Source organism: Lates calcarifer, linkage group LG18 (assembly GCF_001640805.2).
Source record: "Lates calcarifer isolate ASB-BC8 linkage group LG18, TLL_Latcal_v3, whole genome shotgun sequence".
Classification (NCBI taxonomy): domain Eukaryota; kingdom Metazoa; phylum Chordata; class Actinopteri; family Centropomidae; genus Lates; species Lates calcarifer.
The window spans coordinates 1,188,657-1,211,667 of record NC_066850.1 but is presented as its reverse complement, the minus strand read 5'-3'; the positions used below and the strand labels follow the sequence as shown (position 1 = coordinate 1,211,667).

Sequence of the window (23,011 nt, the reverse complement as noted above, 5' to 3'; positions counted from 1 at the left end):
ATATAAATAGAGTGTTGTAAAGGCCCACAGATAAAAGACATAAAAAGCAGTATGGATGGTCAAAAGGAAGATGCTAAGCTGAATACAATATGCCACTTGATGGTTGGCTGAAAGTACTTTTCTGATGACAAAGCTTTTGTGTAGTGAATATGGGCCGGTGCTGAGCAGTGAGGCTCATGGAAAGCCTTTAACAAAGAGTTGGTCACACTGTCAACTTCCCAAAAGTCTCTGTCTTCCAGTCTATTTTTGCATCGGCTTTTAATCAGACTTCTTCTCCAGGGATGCACAGTAAGAGCTGAAATCAGTGTCACATCTGATACAGTTCTTATACGACGTGGTCTAATTTGCAACGGTGATGTTTTTCTAAAAGTTTCAAGAAGCACTCAGATGGTTTGATTGTTAATGAAGCCCGTGGTTTTGAGCTTGATTTCTGCCAAGCCTGTGGATCTGTAACTAATGAGCCACCGTTCGGCTTTAAATCCTCATTTTTCTCTAGTTTCCATTATCATTTTTCTTGGGATTCAAAGATGATGATTTTTATTGAAGTGTACAGTACGCTCACCAAACAAAGTTGGGCTATTTTTTTCCCAGCAACCACTTGGCTGTCCCACCATTCATCCCATTCAGAAACTGTGACTTTAAACATCTTTCATGTTATGCATCTTATCCATCCTTTGCTTCCTTTCGCTCCATTCCTCTGTGCCGTCCTTCTGTCCATTCATCCTGCCTCAAAATCTCTCCACCACTGCCTCACTTACACCATCCCTCATTTTCTATTCCCCTTCTTTCCACCTCCCTCTCTTTCTCTACCCCCACAGATTATATAAATATCATCCCTCCATCCCTGTTTCTCCTCCTCCCACCCTTACCCCCCTTCACTCCTCCTCTCTTCCATCCCTCCTCCCACCCCTCCCATTATATTAATAGGCTGTTGAGAGTGTATGATTTCAGCAGTAGCTCTTTCTATTAGCCAAGACTGCATTAGTTCATTAAGTCTGTGTGCACACTGCTGCCTGTTACTCCATTGGACATGTTAACAGCATAGTAGCAGACTGATAGCTGCATTTATATACGCTCACATGCAGCTATGTGCACGCACACACACACACACACACACACACACACACACACAGACAGTGCAATTTCATATTTGCACAGGCTCAAAAAGTTAATTATGTTGCATGCATGCACATTCTGAAATACATCCATCTTGCACATACACACACATTATACTAGTGAATGCACTAAGGGAAGCCACAAATTAATATTCATTGAGTCAGTCCAGCACATTACATGCATGCTAATGCAGCAACTGATGAGTCACATTCTTTGCAGCATTACAGTTTGTTAAAGTGACAACTCCACCTACAGCAGTGATCTTTTTGAGTTGGAGTCTGATACTTTTATGTGCAGTACATCTTCACTTTTTGCACCTTATAGTTTGGTAGATTGAATTTTACATGGATCCCATCCATCCATCTGCACTCAGTAACACAAAGTGAAAACAATGGACTCCAGTCAAGTTATTTTGATTGCTTTGTACTGTGTTTGAGTAGCCCACCCTTCCTCACACTAGTATTACTGTTTCTTACCCAAGTACACCTGCAGAGGTAGAGTACAATTTGATTTCACACCTGAATGAAACTGCACCCAAGTACATGTGAACCATGCTCAAGACCACAAACTGTGTATGGTACACAGTGTTCACACTAATCAAACAAACTGGATTTTGGGGTCAAGTGTACTCCGATCCAAATCAGGGTCCCTGATAGAAAAGCAAGGATGACAATTTGCATACTTTAGTAAATGAGAGATTTCAGATTTACAGAAACTTCTAAAAACACTTTGTCATTGTGGGATCAAGAGAAACCTTTTCAAGTTGTTTGTTTGTGGATGCAAGAAGCTAATGTGTGTGTGTGTGTGTGTGTGCACGTTAAGACTTGTGTGTAAAAGCGTATTGGAGGGAGGTGGATTGGAAGACACAGGGGGTATTCGGAAATGGAATTGCTTCCTCTCAGTGGGTGTGTGCATGTGTGTGCGAGTGAGAGTGCGTTCTTCCTCTAAAAATAAAATGATACTTGCTTCCCTCGAGACCATATGGTGCAGATAACGAGCTGGTCCTCCAACACTCTCGCCTGTGCTTTCCCCCAGCGGGGCTGAGAGAACGGTCCACGTCGGGAGTTTTCTTTTAAAGGAGGGAAGTTAGCGATGGGAAACTTTAAAGTGGGGAAATATTGGACTCCTTTCTCTTAACCTTGTGTTTAATGGCACTAGCGGGTGAATTATTAAACTATAATGCTGCAGCTGTTTCCAGTGGTCACACCTGTTACTCTATATATACAATATGTGAGCACAGTCACCTTGCGTTTGAGCACAGTTACCTTCTTGTCTTGAACTCACATTGAACTGATTACATGATTGCTGACCAACTTCCTGGGCAATTAAGTTAACCAGGAGCATACTCGCTAAGTGCTTACGTACATTAATATAATCACCTCCCCTCTTATTATAACTTGTTTTAACTTTTTGAGTGCAAGCACCTGCTATGGGGCTTCAGTCTTGATGTGATTAAAACCACCTCATTGCCAAGAAATGTAGGCTGAACAGCTTAGCTGACTCAAGATCTCATTTTTCTTCCTAATCTTAAGTGGCAGTGACCAAACTCACTAAATGTTTTCCTGCAATTACTCTTCATTTACTCCATTTACACTTATCTGTCACTTCAGTCACCTCCCATATCAACAGCACAGTTACTATTTGATCTAGTCACTTTATGTTATGTCTGTGTTAACCTGGTGGTGGGCTTGCATAAATGGCCATTTAGTGATGCTTGGGAGCGCAAGAAATAGATGATGTCTCACCATCTGCTGCACTGTTGTTTCAACCCTGAAACAATTGTTGAAATGTCAGAATACATTTTGTGCTTTTCCCCGCTCCGTGAAGGCACAGGGACGGCTGTGGCACCAAGCTGTTTGAGTCTCACAATTAGAATTACTTTAATCAGCAGCACAATAAACAGCCAGGAGTTTTATCTTAACAATGATGCAGACGTGGTTTTATGACGCAGGGTGAACAAGCAGCTACAGACATGTATCATACAAGAAGAGTGGCTTCACTTGCAGTTACGGGGGTTGCTCATGTGTGTTATTTTGGATTAGTTATGATTGCTTTACCTGCCAAGCTTTTTTATTCTCACACAGCAACCTACAACCATGGATGTCGGCTGAATATATAACTGTAGCCTGCAGATTTTATCAGCTGTAGCTACCATAAGCTAATTGTAAAAATGTGAGTCTATCCTTAACTCACTGTTTAATGTTTCCAGATGGTCCTTCAGTATGCACTTGATGACTACATACGTGATATAAGACTGAGGCTAAAGCTACACGTTTCATGCAAGGTTGAGTAGCACCTCTAAAGCTACTCTAAACTCAGATATGGTTGTAAGCTATGATTGGATAATCACCATTCAGGGGTTGATTGATTGATGATTTGATGCCCCTCGTGGTTCCACAGGCTCATGTTCTGCCTTTTGCACCATGAGTGTTTGAACCCTAAAATAAATAAGACTTTAACCCTTGAATCTGTCACTGTATCAGCAGCTCTTTCTGCAACAGAGAACAAAAGGTAAGGCTTAATAACATGATGTCCTACCCTCTGACCCATCGTAGAGGAAACCCCCAGGGATGTGCCCCGTTTTCTTCCCTTTACACAAACCTTTCACATCCAACAATGGCTCTGTCATCCACAGGCAACACAAACAGAAGCCCAGTTGTTAACAGTGATGAAACACCGTATTGTGAGCAGATAAATCAAGCTGTTAATAGTCTCCTACTTAAAAACACAAATTACAGTCCCCTAACTCCCGTACTGACTGACTTCGCTGAGCTCATATTCGTCCCTGAGTCATTAAATGTTTTGGCACTCATGTTAAAGATGACACCACCTCTTCACCAATAAAAAACCTGTAACCTCTTGGGACTATGATCTGTCCAACCTGCAAGGGAGCCAACAGCGTGGCTGTGTAGTCATTAAAAAATCTGAATCTGAGAATTAAACTGCAAAAATTCTATTGAAATTATGTCAGAGAGGTATTGACTCAACCCTTTGGTAATTTGTTAGGCCATTTCTTGCAGTGTTATTAGATAATATTTCTAGTGTGTGCATTATTGCCTAGTTTTTAGTGATTTTTTTCTGTATTTATTTGCACATTAGAAATGGTAAAAAGCAACTGATGAAGGAGAAACGGAACAAAAACCCTTATGAGACATTTCCTAAATCTGATGTAATTTTCAGGAAGGCAGTAAAAACAAAAGATAGGGGAAAAAGCCACAAATTAACATAACTTTATTTTGTATTTGTGAGACAGTTATGATGTAAATGTCGATAATATATTAAGAAAATTTGTGTGTGTGTGTGTGTGTGTGTGTGTGTGTGCAGAAAGACCCAGTGGTGCAGTTATGATCAGCACAGGTGTTTTCACGATTTCAGTGGTGTGCTCTCACAGGCACACACACCTTCCGCTGATACATAATGTAATATGCTAAACATGACCGATTTGAAGTGGTCGCCTGCTGTGCTGATGATGGGTCTCTTGTGAGGGGTTACGAACGCAAACAGAGAAATAAATCAAGACATGCACGCACACGCACACCTTGGCGATCAAGGAGCACAGAGGAGTTGTGGCTCCCACACAATCCAAGAAAACACACACACACACACTCCTCCAAGTCACGACAATGGCTGTGCGTGCTTGAGCCAAGTGTGAGCACGCACTGGTTTTGTCTCCCCCGTGGGGAAATTTGTCGTCCTTGTGTTGTCTCAAGAAATATGTCCTCGCACCAAACACTTAACCGAAACTTATTACATAACCAGAACATGCACGCTCAAATGGTTTTTAAAGACTTTCTAGCCTCTAATTTGCTACTAAGCTGTTTTTCATTAAACAGATTTAAAATGCTTTCCATGCAGGTCTGCTGGCATATTGCATGATGTATGAGGCTCATTTACGAGTGTAACAATGGGAATATATGCCTAATGGGTTTGATGCTGGGGAATACCTGCTCGAAAACTCAGACTTGCTCTGACTCATAATTCTGCAAAACTGGCAGGTGTGTATGCTGTTATTTTTCCTGTGTGTGTGTGTGTGTGTGTCCTGTGGCTGTGTTTATGAACTTAAAAAGCCTGAAATGTATGTATGCGTTTGTGTGTTTTGATGAAACTCGTGACATTTGCAGCTCCAGTCGCGCGGTGGGACGCATGAATGCATACAGGAACACTGAGTATGAATGCTGGCAGGTGTCAAGCGCTCATGTTGACACATGCACCTGCCCACACACACACACACACACACACTATCAAGTGCAGAACTCACAATGAAGCACCGTTGGATGGCACTTTTGTGTAACTGCGGGGAGAGACAAAACAGAGAGGAGAAGCTGCAGGTGGCTGGCTTGGATCTAGTAGCCTTCCTCCTGTGTGTGTGTGTGTGTGTGTGTGTGGGCGTACGTGCGTGTGTGCCACTGCACATGAGATTTTAGTCGCTGAAGTGATGCAGCTGACAGGAATATGTCATTTGATTACACACAAACAGAGGGATTATGAGGAAAAAGAGACATGAAGGAAGCGACTGGGTGAAGACCTTTCAGGTGTTTCTGGGCCAGAGAAAAGTGAGAGCTGAAGAGATAATGACGGAGGAGGAGACAGTAAAGAAGTGAGTGATAGCATCAGGAGTGGATCTAAGGCTATAAAAGTAATGGTTTCTGCGTGTTATTTATTTATTTTCTTCAATCAATCTCGAGTTAAAACCAGTCATGCAGTTGATTGTGTGGACGTATGAGAGGAGGAGAGTCATTCAGACAACCTTAAATCATACTAGCTGGATCCTTTCATCACAGAAGGTCCCCCCAAAAATATAATTTGATTTAATTAATGCAGAGCAGCTAAAGCAGTGACTCACCTCCCATGCTGATTTCATTATCTGGAGTAATAACAGATACCACACAAAGGGCAAAACAAGGAAGCTTTCTCCTCAAGTTGTCATAAATAATATTAGTATCACTCCACATGCTTGAGCTGTTTGTCCCTCTGTTGACGTCAGCTTGAGGGACTAAACCTCCCACATGTCATAAGGCTTTGTAGATTGTTAGGTGTCTTGCTTATACAACTTTTCAGTTTGTCAGAGTCTCTGCCTGTAATTGCCAGCTTTTAAAGACTAAGCCTCAGTTTGTCGTGACTTTGTTCTGTCAGAATGTCCGAAATGAAAAGAGGATTCACTCAGTGCTGCTTTACCTGTCAAAATGTCCACACACTAAGGAGTGTTCATTGTAAGTGATAATTAAAGACAAGAGAAAGAGGAAAGTTGTTTTCCTGCTGGTTGTGTGTGTGTGTGTGTGTGTGTGTGTGTGTGTGTGTCATCCAGGACAGTCAAACGCAGGTGAGGACAGATGGCCATTTGTTTTTCATGTGACAGAGTTTGTGCTGGTTCCAAAATGTGTGATACAGAGAGAGTGATAGAGATGTGTGTGTGTGTGTGTGTGTGTGTGTGTGTGTGTGTGTTAGCATGAGAGAGAAAGTGATAGTGTATTGACAGAGTTATATTGAAGGCTGTAGCCCCCAGGTCCCTGCCCTCCAGCCCTCTGGCCATCCTCACCTCTCTGATATTGGCGTTGGTTGTGTGTAGAAGTGTGTGTGTGTGTGTGTGTGCATGGAAACAGATGGTGAAACCTCTATTGTGTTCCTGACTCGAAAACCTACACACAGTCTCTCCTTTATTGCCCGTGTGTGTATATATATATACTGTATGTATATATGTTTATGTGCATCACGTTATCACGTTAATACTCCTGCACCTCGATCACCTGTCATACCCTGACCTCCAGCCCGACCCCTGTGACCTTTTCCCAGCAGCAGGTGCAGATTCATTGCTACAGTTGCCTTTAATAAGGTTCCTCTTGAACTGAAATTGACAGAGGTGGTAAGATGGTGTTACAGCTCCCACCTCACCCTGACATGTGATACCCACAGATGTATGAAGCGTCCAGCGTTAGGTTCATGTGCACAATGTCTGTCTCAGGATTGTAAATACTGTACATTTTATGTGGGAACCAGCTGCTTGAACTACCTCAACACCATCCATGACTGCTTGACTGCTCAGTTATTCAGTACATTTCTACAGCTAATATAATTTTATAGAGGAATTTGTCTGCGGAAATAATTATTCTTTCATAAACCGGTGGTCAGAATTGTAAATGTGTTTCTTGAAAGCAGCCAGCCAGTTAAAAAGCTTAAACTGTCCTGAAGTAGATCTATAATCAATCAATACCATCAGTCTAGTGACTTGTAATCTAGGTCTTAATCTTCTGTCAACTTGATTACTGCAAGCCACTCTACCCTTTACTCCAGTCCCCCTCACACATCCAGGTTTTAAATGTAATTTTGCCACTTTAAACTAAGTTTTCACACCATTCTTGTTTTTAATCCAACCTGTAATTATCCTGTTAAATCCTGTTAGGAACATTACAGGGAATGTTCTATGAAGTATTTGAGTATGTCAAACAAGGGGTCTGGGATTTTTGGTTGAATTAATTTCTGTTATTTCTGGGTCTAGGAAACACACCAACCAAGGTTTAAAAGTGGGTACACATCTTTCCAACATGGAATTGAGACAGTAACATACTGTATACCTGTGGTATTCTTTCTTACGACCCTGAAACGCCTCTTTATACAGGTGGATAAATCAGTTCTTTTTCTGTGTTGTTCACCATTTTTTGTAAGGCCTTGAAAATAACCCAAAACATGTTTATATATTAATACGTATTGAGCCATTTTTAACCACGTTAGCGGCGTGACTGCAGGAAAGGTAATGTGTCTCTGCTGGTCCACCACTTGGATCCAGGTTGAAAAATCTCAACAACTACTGGATCAATTGGAATGTAATTTTGTACAGACTTTCATAGAGGATGAAGGTTACGGCCTCAGGTGTTGCTCTGACTCTCCTGTTAGCTCCAACATGAGGTGGTTTTCCTCTCTTCAGTGAAAGGCCTCAACAACCAGTAGATAGATGGTGTGTGTGTCCATGCTGCCCAGAAGAGAAATCTCAGTGACTTCAGTGACTTTTAGCACGTTAGCATGCTGCTAGCATGGCAGTAGACTCTTGGAGCGGATCAGATGCTGCACATGTTTGCTCCTTAATGTGAACAAATGAGACTGAGATACAGGCAGATAACAGCCAAGCTAGTGGTAATATTAAGCTGCTACCTCCTTGTTATTGATGCTAAATGCCACATGATGCATGTTCAGCAGGCACAGAAACGAAGCAGGCAGCAGTGAGGTGGTCTTGCTGAGTGAGCTCCACGGCCTCAGCGGCGAGGCGCCAGCAGACGAACACCTTCTCTGCCACAGCCTGTACAGGGCTGCTGAAAAGCTCCAGGGAATTAATGGCTCGCTGGGCCATTAATTCGGTAGCTTGACCAGTGCCTCGCTTATACTCAGAACACGTCTATGGCGAGCCTAGAGAATCAGTCCTGCTCATGTATTGGAGGTTTCAGTTTTTGTGACATCTGTATGTAGATGCATCTGTTTCCTTGATGACACCTCCAAGATTTCATACAGCAGTCCAATAGTAGTGATTTATTTGAGGTACAGATGTGGACATGAGGAGGTTAAATGGAGCTGCCCCACTATGCATTTTAAAACAGACCCTGTGTCTGCCTGTCTTGTTCTGTCATTTTATCTTCTTTGCAATTCTTTTCTTCTTTCTCTTTTTCTTCACGCTCGCCCGTATCAATCTCATCTTTGTCACTTCTGTCCTTTTCATTAGCATTCTGCGTAACAGTCTCTCTTCCATTCCCTTTGTTTTTCATCTTCTATCAGCGTCATCTCTCCCTCTTTTCTTAACCTTTTGACTTTTTAAACACTTTATTTCTTCTCTGTCTTGCTTTCTGCTCAGATCTTTGTTGTTTTGCATTTTTCTGGGAATCTGCATCGCTTTGCCTCCTGTTTTTTAATTCCATCAATTATCTGAGTTTCCTTCATTCACCTTCTTTCTGTCTTTCCCTCCTCTGCTTCCCTCTGTTTTGCATGTATCCTCTAATAGTTTTTCTCTTGTCTGTTGCTTTTATTCCTTCTCCCTGTTCCATTCTCTCCTCTTTAGTCTCTTATGTTTCTGCTAAACACTCCCTCTCATCATTTCTCTCTCATCTTCCCCTCTCATTGTTTCCCACTTCTCTTCTTCATTCTCTTTGCTCCATTAAATGTTCCTCTGTCATCTTTTCTCTCGCCCTGTCTCTTGCTCATTGCCCTCTCCCCTCCTCTGGTGTCTTTCCTGTTGTCTCTCTCTGTCTTTTTTCCTGGCTCATGAAGGGGCTCCCTTTTACCCTACTTTCCCTCCTCTGCCTTTCTTTCATCTCATCTACCTGTTTGTGTTTGCTTGTCAAAAAACAAATTACAGGCTGCTATCCTATTCTACACTTGCTGTGATGTAGAGAGCATGCATGGGGTAAAACCAAGACAAGTAAAGAGAATATCAGTGTTGTTTAGCTGCAATTAAAGTTGCTTCTCTGATCCTGTGAGAGTAACAGTGATCTGAGATAGAATGAGATTATACTTTTTCTTTCTCTTTGAATCTCTGTGCTATCATATCCCTGTGGCTTTGTTTCTTTTTTTGGGCTGAATTCAAGCTTTTGATCAATATAATATGATAAGGCCGGCAGTATAGATGTTTTATTCCAAAGATTATTTTCAAATTAAGTGTGAATATATATCTAAATACTCAGGAGGAGGTCGCTTTTTATTGGATATTCAAAGTTTTAAGCCTTGAACGGTTCCATCTTGAGGAAACCTGCAGCTATGAAATGACAACAGGGATTTTGACATGTAGCTTTGAAATTAAGTGCTGTTCCAGTTTATCACTCCCAGTCTGTGAAGGTGTATTGGCAGGTGCCTGGTAAACACCTCAAGAAAAAAAAGGGCAACAAAATGTGATTAAATCTGGAACAAGAAAGATGGGTAACAGACACAGAGGCAAAGGGCCAAACAGTGAGAAGAAAAAGAGAGACAGATGGCTCCAGACAGAGACGACGGGGTTAGACGGAGCGAGAGACACCCAACTCTCAGCCCCAACAGTCTTCATCCTGGTAAATTAACTTGGTGAGGTCCCACTGTGCCAGTCCTCTCCTCATTAGACACAGACCATGGCTGGCTGTTAGAGGGCTGAGTCAAATTTTAAGCAAGTAAACAACTCTCTAGGCTGACTCAAAACCAGGGCTCCAGACGGTCAGATCAATTTACAGTATGTGTGCCTTCCTTCTCTCGATTTCCACACTCTGATAGCTCCGTCAAAATTCTTCCTTCTGCCTGGCAAAAAATAATTTGGTCCAAGATTTATTATCATGGCTACAGAACTGTTACAAATTCAAATTTGACATTTTTTTCTATACACCAGGAAATTGTGCAGCCAAGTATATATATGTGTGTGTGCATACATCCAGACGTGTTTGTGTTTAATTAATCACCATCATTGACCACAGTCAGCCGCCGTACTGCTGCTGTGTGTTCTGCAACATATCCAGTCCTCCCTCTGACACTGGTGTGTGTGTGTGTGTGTGTGTGTGTGTGTGTGTGTGTGTGTGTGTGTGTGTGTGTAACAAACAGAAAGGCTGTGTGTGTGATGCAGTGGGGTTAATTAGCTTCAGACCACTGCCATCTATCAAGCTAATGCTCAGATTCTGGCCCCGACAGCTCCATTACCACCAAACTCTCTCTCTCTCTCTCACACACACACACACACACACACACACAGTCATGGTGTGTACATACACACATGTTCACACGCACTGTTATATATCAGATGCATAACTTTGTTTTTCATACAGCCAGAAGTTGTTATTAACACACAATCAGCCTCTCAGATAAGCTCTAGATTAGCTTTGTGTTTGTGAAGCTGTGGTTCAGGGGCCAGTTTAGGTCATAAATATGCTTCTGTCTGGCCTCCACATGACAAGAGAAATCTTTTTTTAGACCTACAGCTAATGATTATTAGTTATTGATTTGTCTGTTGATTATTGATTCATTGGCATCAGTCCAAAACCTTAATGATATTTGTATCAGTATCATAGATGACAGAGAAAGGCAGTAAATCCTCATGTGAAAGAATCTTTTGTGACTGAAATGATTAATCTATTATCAAAATAGTTGCAGCTTGACTAATTGATTGTTCAACTAATCATTGCCTCTCTGATCTTTCTCTCTGAATGGTTAGACTCATTTATTCTGCCCCATATATCTATGATTTCCCTCAGACTTTCAGTGGCATTTCAAAAGGTCATTTTTAGCCGTCCATAGATTTCTTTAGCTCAAAAGAAGAGCACAGGTTTCAGACTGTATAAGTCCTCGTCCTCACCGTGCACCAGTTTGTTTTTTTTCCACTACATACATTGCCAGTACACTCATATGTTGTATCTGTCTCTTAGTGTGTTCCTCTGTAAGAATAGGTACAACACAGTGGAGTGAATTTCCTCCATTTTTGGTCCCCAGCTGCAAAGTCACATACAAAAAAGCCACTGGCCCAGATCATTAGCTCTGTTAAGGTCTGGATCCGGCTGTTAGTTATCTGTTCAGCTCCCCAGTGGGATTCAGCATGATCTATAGAGAGGGATGAAACTGTTCCCCTCTGTTGCCAAAGTCATTAAGGAATAGACTGGGCAGACCTGGTTGTCTATAGGTGGCAGACAGTGCAGGATATTGGCTTATATTGGTTTCACTCCCCCAGAGTTCACACAGGACAGACTGTTGATCGGCTATTAAAGAGTATTCTTAAGTTTCAGTCACAAATGTGTCTCAGAAAAAATGAGATATCATCAGCGTACTGTTGTGCATTGATTGTTGTCATGGAGGGAAAACATATTAGTCTGTGCTCTTTCAATAGTATTTGCTTAGAGGGGAATGCAGTTCAATGAAAAATTAATCTCTGTTATTTTTACAGCCGATGGAGTTCTATTCTGTTTTCGTCGCGATCAATTCTCTACTTATGCAAAAGAACCAAGATTTAATATCGCTGCAGGATTGGCCAAATTGCCTTTCAATGGCAACCACACAACATGAGTAGATTAATGTTTGTTCTGGAGGAGAGTTTAGGCTTCTAATGAGGTTTAGTGGAGAGGTGCAGGGACTAAGTGCCGGTTCAGAGGCCTTTGATTCCGCTAAGAACAGTGACTGCAGCTGAGGGTGAACACTGCACTGCTGTAAGCCTTGAACTTCTCATGCGTGACTGAATTTTGGTAATCCGGAGAGCCTAGGGGAGGCTCTGAGATCCAACATGTCGTGATTAGTGGAAGACACTGAAATGCTACATTTGCTTGAAAGCTTGTATGTCCTACAAAAGTGTTCAACGTTTATTGAACAGTTGCAAAATGTTTCTTAGCTCTCTATCCAGTAGCTCTTGAAACATTTCACTCAAAACCATGAATGTCAACCTGTGTGTGCTGCTAGAGGAAACATATGGGTGTTATAAGAATCATTAGGAGTTATCATCTGGAGAGCATGAACATCTGTACAAAATTTCCCAGCAATCTATCCAGTAGTTGTTGAGATGTTTCAGTCTGGACTATTGAGCAAGGGATATCAGTGCAATATGCAAACTGACAGTCATGTATCGAGCAACTGTTTCAATACATTACCCCCTTTGCTAACCGTGTGCGTGTTCAAGTGAGAAAGTGCTAATTGAAACTGCACATTCAACAGCACACACACACACGCTTTCCCATTTTATCACACACACTTGCGGTTTCTCCCTCTTTCTCTCTCGCACACGTATTCATTAGAGCAAATGGAATTAGGGGGATTGGAGGCATAATCTTCTTCCCCAGCGATGTGGGGGGAACCAAGCTGTTAATTTCCCGCCTCTAACTACAACTGCGGCTCTAGTTGCTTTGAAAAAGGCTGGAGTCACTCGCAACTCACTGCACATGAATGATTTACAGCGCTCAGATGTCACGTGCCATTAGACGTGGTCAGTCTAAGTAGGTTTCTGTGTCTGTGCATGTGTGTCTGGGGGATGTGTGGCTGTGCCACTATAGGAATATCTACAGAAATATTCATTTTTAGAAAGCACAGGTGTGGCTGTGGAAGACGGTATTGGGTCTGTGCCTGCAGCAGACAATATTGGATATCACTGAATCTGTGTGGAGCTCTCTCTCCCTTACTGTTTTTGTTTCTCTCTGCTCTTTCCTCCTCTTGCGCTGTAATGATTTGGGAAATATGACAACAAGAGGATGACTGTGCTGTGTACACAAGTGTGTATGTGTCTCGGTGTATGTCTCAGTTTCCTGGTTTCCCGGCTGTAGAGTGAAATAACAAAAGATCAAAGTAGCAGGTTTGCCCAGGTCACAGGGTTACTTTCCCATCGCTGCTGTAAACAGACAAATATCTCATACTCCTGCAGCCAGGCATTCGTTTCTCTTTGAAATGGATATTTGCCTATTTAAATGCACATAGAGAGTAAAAGCACAAGTGAAACACACACAAACACAAGTTTAAATGCACGTACACAGGAACATATATACAATGCAGAGCCACAAACACATGCACACACGTTGTTTTACCAAGAGTTTTCCTCAGCTGGCCCAGCTTTGATTTTTTTTTTTTTTTGGGTCCTTTTTATTTGCTTGTCTCCATCTTCTATGAATTATACATACACGTCCTGAAGTTTATGAAAGTTTCCGCTCGTATTCCCCTGGCAGAGACCACTAACAGTATCCCAAACATGCAGTCCCACAAAGTTCACCGTGAGAAGCAACAGAAAAAAATAGTTTTGTTCCAAAAATTAAATATCCAGCTGCAGAAAACAAAAAAACAAAAGAGATGCTGTTCACCCGGTGGTGTGCATCGATCTCTGTGGTGGAGGTAAAACTTATTAACTGTTTGCTCTTTCGATACTCTTTGCTCGAGGAGGTGAATGAATACTGCTCAGGTTAAGAATTCATTTTTGTTATTGCTGTGGCCCAAGAAAGCCTAATACATTTTTATATATTTTTTTAACAGGCTCCTGAAGCGAAAAAGCCAGGTCTGGAGATTCAGGGCTATTTTACACCCAGTGCTTCAGCATCACCAACGATTAGAAAAAAATAAAAAACCTGCAAAATTCAGGAGAGATCCCTGACCTTTTTAAAATGGCAAAGACAAGTGTAGATGCAGGGTGGCAGGGACTTCAGATGATGCTCAGAGGGAATAAAGACAGTGAGTGATGGGCTTTAGAAACATTCCAGTCACACACATATAGACACACACACTGTAAATCTCTTCACGCAGTGGCGACAGGTTTTGCTGCGCTCAGCAATTGCAGACGTTTGTATTTGCGTGAGTGTGTGTGGCTGTGTGGAAGAGACAGACAGCTGACACACCTTATGTTTTGGTTTAGATTGGCAGTTAAGTCTTACTTCCAATGAATGCCAATGAGACGTCTGTCCAACATCTGTGCCTGTGTGTGTGTGTGTGTTGTGGAGTACAGGGTCTTCCCTCGCTGTCCCCCTCTGTCAGGGGAAAAATCAATCTGCCTGTCAGCCATCTAACACCTTCGGCCTGCAACGCTACCCATCTCTAGCAATACCTGTGTGTGTGTGTGTACACGTGTGTGTGTGTGTGTGTGCGTCTCCTGTCATTCTGTCAACCTCTTTGTCTCTCCATCCTCCCGTCTGCCTGTTGTGCTTTTTGTCTGTCTGTCCTCCTGTCTGACCCCCCACGGCTGTCTCTCTCGTGTCTCTCTGTCGGCCCGGGGACATCGGTGTGGAAGAGTTTGCATCACCTGTTTACCTTTTCGTTACCTCTCGCTGTCATCCCACGTATTCAGATTCCCAATTATCTGCTGCCTTTGTTTCTCTGCTCCATCCCCGCCTGCTCACAACTCGTTTATTTGCTTCTCACATCTCTGAACCAACAGTGGCTCCGCAGCTGAATTTCAGTATTGGTGATGACAACTTCCCCTCACATCCCAGGGAATTATTAATCACAGTGATCCCGCAGGGAGCGAGAAATGTTTATAACTCTTTCATATATATATGCACATCGCAGTAGAAATATGCATGACAGTGTAATATAGATGAGAAAATTATCACAGCAGGACTCACCATTTTTTGATCGTGATAATAGATAGAAAATTACATTTATAAAACACATAATCTTCCTGTTTTACACATTTCAATTCATAGAACATAAAACAAGCAGAAACGAGCACTGGTTTGATCTCTTTTCTCCTTCCCCTTTACACGTCCAGATCCCTCAGATCAGCTACGCCTCCACGGCCCCGGAGCTGAGCGACAACACCCGCTACGACTTCTTCTCCCGCGTGGTGCCACCGGACTCCTACCAGGCCCAGGCCATGATGGACATCGTCACGGCGATGGAGTGGAACTACGTGTCCACACTCGCCTCAGAGGGCAACTACGGAGAGAGCGGCGTGGAGGCCTTCATACAGATCTCCAGAGAAACCGGTAGGAGCCGCCTTTTCTTTAGGTTTTTGTAGGACAGCATGTGGCAGTAGTAGTGTAGATACAGTTTGATACATATACATTTAGTCATCTACAAATCAGTAGCTTAAAGACATGCATTGATGTTTCTATAGTGTATGAAGTATTTGGGATATTGTGAGAACAGTTCTTATAGTTAAAAAGTTTTCTTCCAGTTTCTCAGTTAAAAGTTGTCGAAGCAAAGTTCACAGCTCTCCTTCTCTCTGTCGCTTTAGTCTGAGTAGTAATTTGAATGGACTTCAAGCCCACACTGAAGCACATGTTACCATTAAAAAAAACCAAGTTTGCCACTCTCTGCTGTTACAACAAAATGACCACGATATAATGCTCATTGTGCACTTTGGGGTATGCTACATGATCACTGCCTTTAGCCTGTAATTTTTAGAACTACATCAAGAACAGAGCGGAAACCTGTTGTTTAAATCTCTGGGGAAACTCCAGGGAAAATTCACTCTCGGGTTAAATTGCAGGCTGGAGATTGCAGACTGTGGCGAGCAGAGGCTGAGCTTTATCACAGCGAGCGCAGCCGTTTTCCCAGCTTTCGTTTCAGCTCTGTATGTATGTAGTTTTTACAAATGGTGCAGGCTCTCGTCAAGTGTCAATTTGATGTCATCTGTGTTGTGTGTTGTTCTCGGGAGCTGGGAGAACATGCTCCATATCAAGATATAATTCAGATCTGGAGAGATTAGAGTCAAAGGGAGGGAAAGGAGAGAGACACACTGAAGAGATGGATCACTTGTCTGTTTTGATGTAAGACTTAAAAGCACGGTCCCTGTGGTCCTGGGAGCAGCAAGTATGGGTGAATGCAGCCTCAAATCAGTTTATAAAATCCTCCAAGTGATGTTGACAGATGAAAATGCTGCCGGTTTCCTTATTTATGTCTCAAATGTGCATTGAAAGCACATCACATTGGATGTTGACAAATATTTACAGGCTGACAGGGATAAAGACGTGTAAAGAATCCGTCTGAGAGACTATCAGTCGAGATCTTTCTATTTTTATCGCTCTCTGTGATCCTGAAGTCCTTGTCTTCCCCTCCGTCGCATTGTTTGCGTGCTGATGTGGAGATGACAGCCCCGTGCATGTCTGTGCTGTCTGTCTGTCCGTCCACCTCTGTTGCTGTGCGTGTTTGGAGCCGGCTCGCCCAGGGCTGTGCACCGTGCCAGTCAGCACATAGATGTTTACTGTGGTTTCAGATCAGGGTGTGCGTGTGAGCCACTGTAAAGGGTAAAGCAGTTCTAAGCAGTGTGTGTATTGGGTGTTCTGGGAGTCAGCAGATAGTGCACTCCCTAACTGTGTGTATGTGTGTGTGTGTGTGTGTGTGTATAGGAGCGCTATATGCTGTGACAGCAGTCAGTCAGTTGTTTACTCTGCGGCTCTGCAGATGTGAAAAGAACCACAAAGATGAAGGGATGGGAGAGCAGAAGAAACAGGGCTGAAGAGGGGGAGGAAGAAGTGACCAAAGAGGGCGAGTTCACAGTGTGTGCATGTGTGTGTACATGTGTGTGTAGTGTGTGTACATGTACTATAGTTATGAATCAAACTGCAGAGTGTTAGAAAGAGTCGAGGCGAGACAGAGAATAGCAGAAGAATGGGACCAGGAATGGGGAGCAGCGAGAGAATAATGATAGGGGTCCTAATATAGATGCACAGCACACTCTGTGACTGCAAATACACACACATACACACACATACATGCACAGACATATACTGTATATAGCAACACAGGTGGATGTCTTTAGACACACTTACACACACACATGCAGAGCCACAGGGAATTTCTAGGTGATTATTCTGTGATTGCAGTGTAATGATTGCAGCTTACAAGCCACTCTGCATACTGATACCAAACATCCATATTAATTGGTGTGTAATCGTTCGCTGATGATTCTTGACAATGTGTGTGTGCGTGCGTTGAGTGCGAACATGCATATTAATCACCAGAAAGTTTCACAAAAGGAGTTCAGGTCTTGTTAGCATGAGCTACAGAGTGGGTGCCGGAGTGCAGTGGCTAGTTACAGAACCTGTTTAAATTCTGCCCAGTCATCCCACTCCCTGTACTCGTCTTGTGCATTTTCTCATTTCATACATTGAGAAAGTTAAATATTTACTCCTCCGTTGCTGCCTTTTGAAACTGAAAATGTCCTACTTTTATTCGCTGCTCTACAGATGCTGTGTTGCTCCAGTCCCAAGAGGAATTATGAAAAAAAAAAATCTGCACAACTAATTTTTCAGCCAAGTCCAGGCGGCAGTCAGCAAAATCTTTTTGTTTGAAAAGGACTGCTTTAGGGAAAACTCGAAATAACTCTACTTCTGAGGTTGCAGCAGTGAATGGATGCTGGTGTCTTCAACACCAGCATCCATTCACTGCTGCACTAAATGATCATGACGTTACTTTCTGTGTCAGCTGCTGTTAAATGATGTCCAGTATAGACTGGATGAAGGTAGCCCAGTCAGTCCAATCATTAGCCCAGTGCTGATTGTGGCACAGGCTCTGGAAGCAAAATGTACATTTACATTCCTGGTTATTTGTTTGCATCTAGACGACAAATAATTGTTGTTTCGGTGACAATATTTCAACATGTAGCAGGTACTACAGGATATCCAGACAGTATTTCCTGGTGAAAGTTATACTACACATACTTTACAAGTGAGATGCCACAGTCATGGCTTGCTTGCTTCCACCTCTCTCTGTCTATGTACAATATATATATATTGTTGAAGACTCAGCCTCTTTATCTCATATAATCATCAGTGAAATAAACCATTTTTGCAGTTTGCTCAACCATGCCTGAACCCATGAAATATATTCACCATGACTTTTTCAGCGTATGCAGCCTGTGTGTTGTCACCTCCAGCAATGGCTTTCCAGCCATGCAGAACTATAACAGACACAGCTCAGTGAGCGTGGGCCAAACGTGTTTACTCATCATTAGTGGCTGTTCACAGACCGGCTGCATAACACACATGCTTTTTGCTTTTGTACACAAGAAGCCAATGTAGCCTGGTTATCAAAGGTTAATGAACAAATAATGCAAAGGTCAACTTGGGGGAGATTTGTCAGGAAGTGGTTTCAAAGGGCGTACAGGAAGGTACAGGTCCACCTCTGGTGGTAAAATGGGCACCGTGTCAGATTTTACATCAAAGAGAGCAGCAGCAAAGAGAAATCTGTCTTTTCTCTGACACCACATTGATTCCACGAGGAGGAGGTTTTTTCAGTTTCCCTTTTTGCTCACATAGAAGCCAGAGACCAGAATCAGCAGTAGACCAGTGTGTCCAGACCTGGAAATGCTCCATTTTATCGCTCAGTTAATGTTAGCTCGACGAAACAGGTGTTCGAAGGGCGGTCTCGCTATGTGTCGGTGCCACCCTTCTGTTGACCCTCGCTGCAGAAGTGGCAGCATATGGCGCCGAATCTTCCCTCAACAAGAGACCGCGTTCCTCCTATATCGAGCTGTGTCGGCAGCATATGGATCGCTGTACTATAAAACAAGAGGTGGCGGTGTACTTACCGAAGACAGAAGACATCTTTTAAATCAAGTCACGGCCCTTTCTCCTTCCAGTACCCTTCCTCACCTCCCTGTGGAATCCATGTGGGATTAAAAGTACCACATCTACATTCAGACACACTGCAGACGTGTGTGTGAACTCACCAGCTCAGAACAGCCACCTCCCCCTGACACTGGCCGCTCTACAGAAGCTCTGGAAGGCAGTAATGAAGAAGGGAAGAAAATGAGGAGGAGGAAAAGGGGCTGAGAGAAAATAATTAAACGTTTATCTCCAGATTCATTTAATTAGTTCTCTGGCTCTAAACTAATCTTCTGCCTTTTTGCTTAGCTTTGCCTCTTTAGTTCGCTTTCAGTCCAGTCTTGCCCTCCACAATGTAAGCAGTTCTTGTCATTATCCAAGTCTTGTTACTGGCTTATGTTGTTTTATTCAGGGAGGAAGATTCACACTTTAATTGAAATGTATTGTGATGCATATTACACATATCATATGTCTGTTTATAGGCACGTGTACAGAATTTTTAGACCACATTTCTGTAGGAAAATCACTTAGCATGCATTATAGAAATGATATATTATTATTCATGAGGATACTGGACTGAGTTCGTTACTCTTCTACACAGCTGGAGCACAATTCTTACAACATAATGATCTTAAGAAATGAATTTGATTATACAAGCCATACTTCATCACTCATTGTGCTAAAACACAAAGAGATTGATACATTTTACACGATGTACAAATCCTCCAATGTACCACAGTGTGATTACAGTGATTATATTAAACTCAGAGTTCACTAACACACACACACACACACACACAAAAAAAAACACAAGAGCACAAAGCACACAAACACACTCTCTCTAACTCACTCAGCTGACAATGTGCGTCCCTCGGGTCGATTTAGCTCTCTGTTCCTTGTCCTTGATTACACTCCCCTCACAACTTAAGACTGATACTATTCATCACCACACACACACAGACAGACACACACAGACACACACACACAGGGAGCGCAAACATCAACCCATCCATTTGTAACTAATTATACCAGCCTTGGTTTTCATCTCAAGGTGAAGCTGTCTTTGTTGTCTTCATGAAAGGCCCCAAACTCTCAGCCGCTTGTCGACTTGTTTGTGCTTCTGGTTTGTGGTCTGCTCATCCTTGTACAATTATAAGACCTTTATATACTGTACTGTATCTGTCCAATGTGAGGACGTCATCGCTGCTTGGAATTAAACAGGCATAACTCAGTATTTGCTTTCATAGTCTTGTTGAAAATGGGTTGTGTGATTTTTCTCTAAAACATAAATGATCTTGAAGAGCTCATTAACATCTTTCTAAGTCTCCAGATTCTATTATAATCCATCTGATGTTAGCCTTATGTTGCCAATCTCTCACCTGGGTGGAATTGACAATATCTATTAGGAGTTAACAGCTCTCTGTGGATGGCATTAGTATTGCCAGAGGACATCTAGAGATGGTAATTATTACCCGAGCAGCTCTGCGAATTTCATCTCATCCAGCTGAAACGGCCATTTTTAGCAATTTTCCCCAGCCGCCGCGATATAAAGTCCAACAGAAATTACCTACTGATTCCCACAAAACTCGGGGGTTCGCCTGCGATGCTTTTTCAAACCACCTCAGTATTTTCAGCCACGTCTCAGTGATTACTAGTGGCTGGGAAATGAAGGAATAATTAGATTTGCCAGCTACAAAGCAGTTTTGCTGACATGCAGTATGTTACAGAGCAGATTTCAAGGCCCTATAGCCAGAAACATAAATTTGTCTTGTTCGAGTAGAGGCGTGTCGGCGATTTTAAGTTTTAGAGTGGGTAAGGGACAGTGTAACACATACTACAGACTGGGTGTGGTTTTTTGTTGAAATGAGCTTTAGTGCCTGTGCTGTATGTTGCTCTCTGATATCAATTAGCTTTACAGTGTCCACTTCAGCTCCACTGGTTTTCATGACAGAGGTGAGAGCTCCTCATATTCCCTCATGACGGAGTGAGAGAGGATTCTGGGCAGAGACATACTGATAGAGTAAGAGAAATGGAGTGTGTGTGTGTGTGTGTACACGTGTGTGTGTATTTTCTGTCCCTGCTCGGCCTCTTGGAGTCCACCAAGAGACGGGGCGGGGGGGCGGCGGGGTGGGGGGGACTCAGCCAGTTGCTGCTAAGCCCCAAAAGTAATTTCAGCAATATAACTGCACCAGTTGGTACACATAGGTGTGTGTTTGTTTGTGTGTTTGTGTGCGTGTGTGTGTGTGTTTTTGAGTGCATGTCCTGGAGTGGTTTGTGCAGCTTATGTCAGCAAGGTATATGTGTGTTTTTTCCTGTGATTTTTATGGATGTATGTTTGTTTACGTGCATGTACAAGTGACGTTCGAGAAGGCATGTGCGTCCGTGTGCGTGTTTTGTCTTTTCTGAGAGTAGGAATCTGCCTGCACAACTTAAAAGCACTTTCAAGCCTCCTCACCGTTCTGCTCCACTAACTTAGGTTTTTTTTTTTTTCCTCGTTCCTTCCTCATGTTTTTTTTTCCTCCCATCTCTGTCTGCAGAAAAGCTCCTGGGTCACAGTTAAAGTAAATGAACAAGAACCAATGTTGGGTTGCACACTGCAAAAAATGACGACTGGTTTGACTCTAAACCTCAAGGTGCTTCACGAGTTCCTAAAAAGGATGGTGTGGAGAACCAGACAGGAGTTGACTAATTTATCATTCCTGAACACACCTGCATAAGTAAGTCGATGGAGGAATAAAACTGTTTGTTGTTGTGAAGTCCTTTTCTACTGCAGAAAGTAGACATACAGGACAAACACAGCGTCAGGTTTTATTCAGCGACAGACTCTAATTAAAGCTTATTGCACATCAGTTTAAGCGGACTTCACTTCCTCTCATCCCCCTTCATTGTATCGGGGGGGGGGCATTCACCATTATACAAACTGTCACTTGGATGATTTTAGGAAAAAGGCTTAGCCTAGCTTAGTGGCTTTAAGCTCAGAGCGCCATTTGTAGAAAATTAGATTTACAGTCAGCGATCAAAGCAGAATTTAACTTTGATGTTGTCAGCCTCTCATGATCACATCCAAAACATTGTATGTTGATGCAAAACTGTAGAGAAAATTAGACTCCTTAGTTTTTACTCAGCAAGCGGAGGAGGTCGATGAACACGAGCCATGAAGCTGAATTTAATAACGAACACTACAAACAGGGAGACGTGTGATACTGTCATGTTGACGGTTGGATTAGTTTACTGGGATACGGGCGTGCTACGATGGTTTTGTCCATTTCTAAATGTAAAATGAAATGAAAACCCAATTAGAAACCGGTCTTGGATAATAGTGCCTCATGAAGGTCTAATCCTTAATACAAATTTGAAGAGAAGCATGTTTCACTACAAGAATCTGTCACACACTGAGCTGAAAAAACAGTGTGAGACAGAAAGATGACTCCAAGGCAGTCTGGCAGGTAAGCAGCCATAACCTCGTATTATTATTTGAAGTAGTTACTTCACCTGAATCACACCACAAAATGTAGTCTTTTCTTAAAACTTCTATCAGGTCATTTAAGCCTCATTTAATCCCATTAAGTGATTTAAAAGTATGAGTGTTATGGAGCAGCATTGCTGTGAAAAAAGGAGGATTTTTATGTTACTTACAGTAAACAATGCTGTAGGCAGTTTTTAGCACATTATACTGATGTTAAAGGCACAGGTGCTCTACAATGGATTAAAAAAATAGAGACAGAAAATAGAATTATAACAATTGGAACATGATAAATTGCATTTTCTAAACTTAGGCCCACTTTAATCACCTCGCTACTTTTGCATCGGTCCAATTATCTTAAGGGTTTTGTAAATCCGGTCTAGTGGTTCTCTCAGGACAGTCTTTATACAGCTCTGTGTTTTCTTCTAAATGCACAGGTTTGGTTGTGTCTTGTTTAACCCCAGCAAACTAATCAGCTACTACTAACTGTGTTAACTTT

General features: G+C 42.4%; 1 protein-coding gene across 2 annotated transcripts in view; it reads left to right on the top strand.

Moving 5' to 3' along the window:
- grm8a (glutamate receptor, metabotropic 8a) overlaps positions 1 to 23,011 on the top strand; it is a 186,624-nt gene that overhangs the window by 65,666 nt on the left and 97,947 nt on the right. For both annotated transcript variants that reach the window (XM_018685142.2, XM_051077668.1), the window contains exon 3: positions 15,269 to 15,485. In XM_018685142.2, coding sequence (XP_018540658.1) covers positions 15,269 to 15,485 — 217 coding nt within the window. The remainder of the gene's footprint in view (positions 1 to 15,268; positions 15,486 to 23,011) is intronic.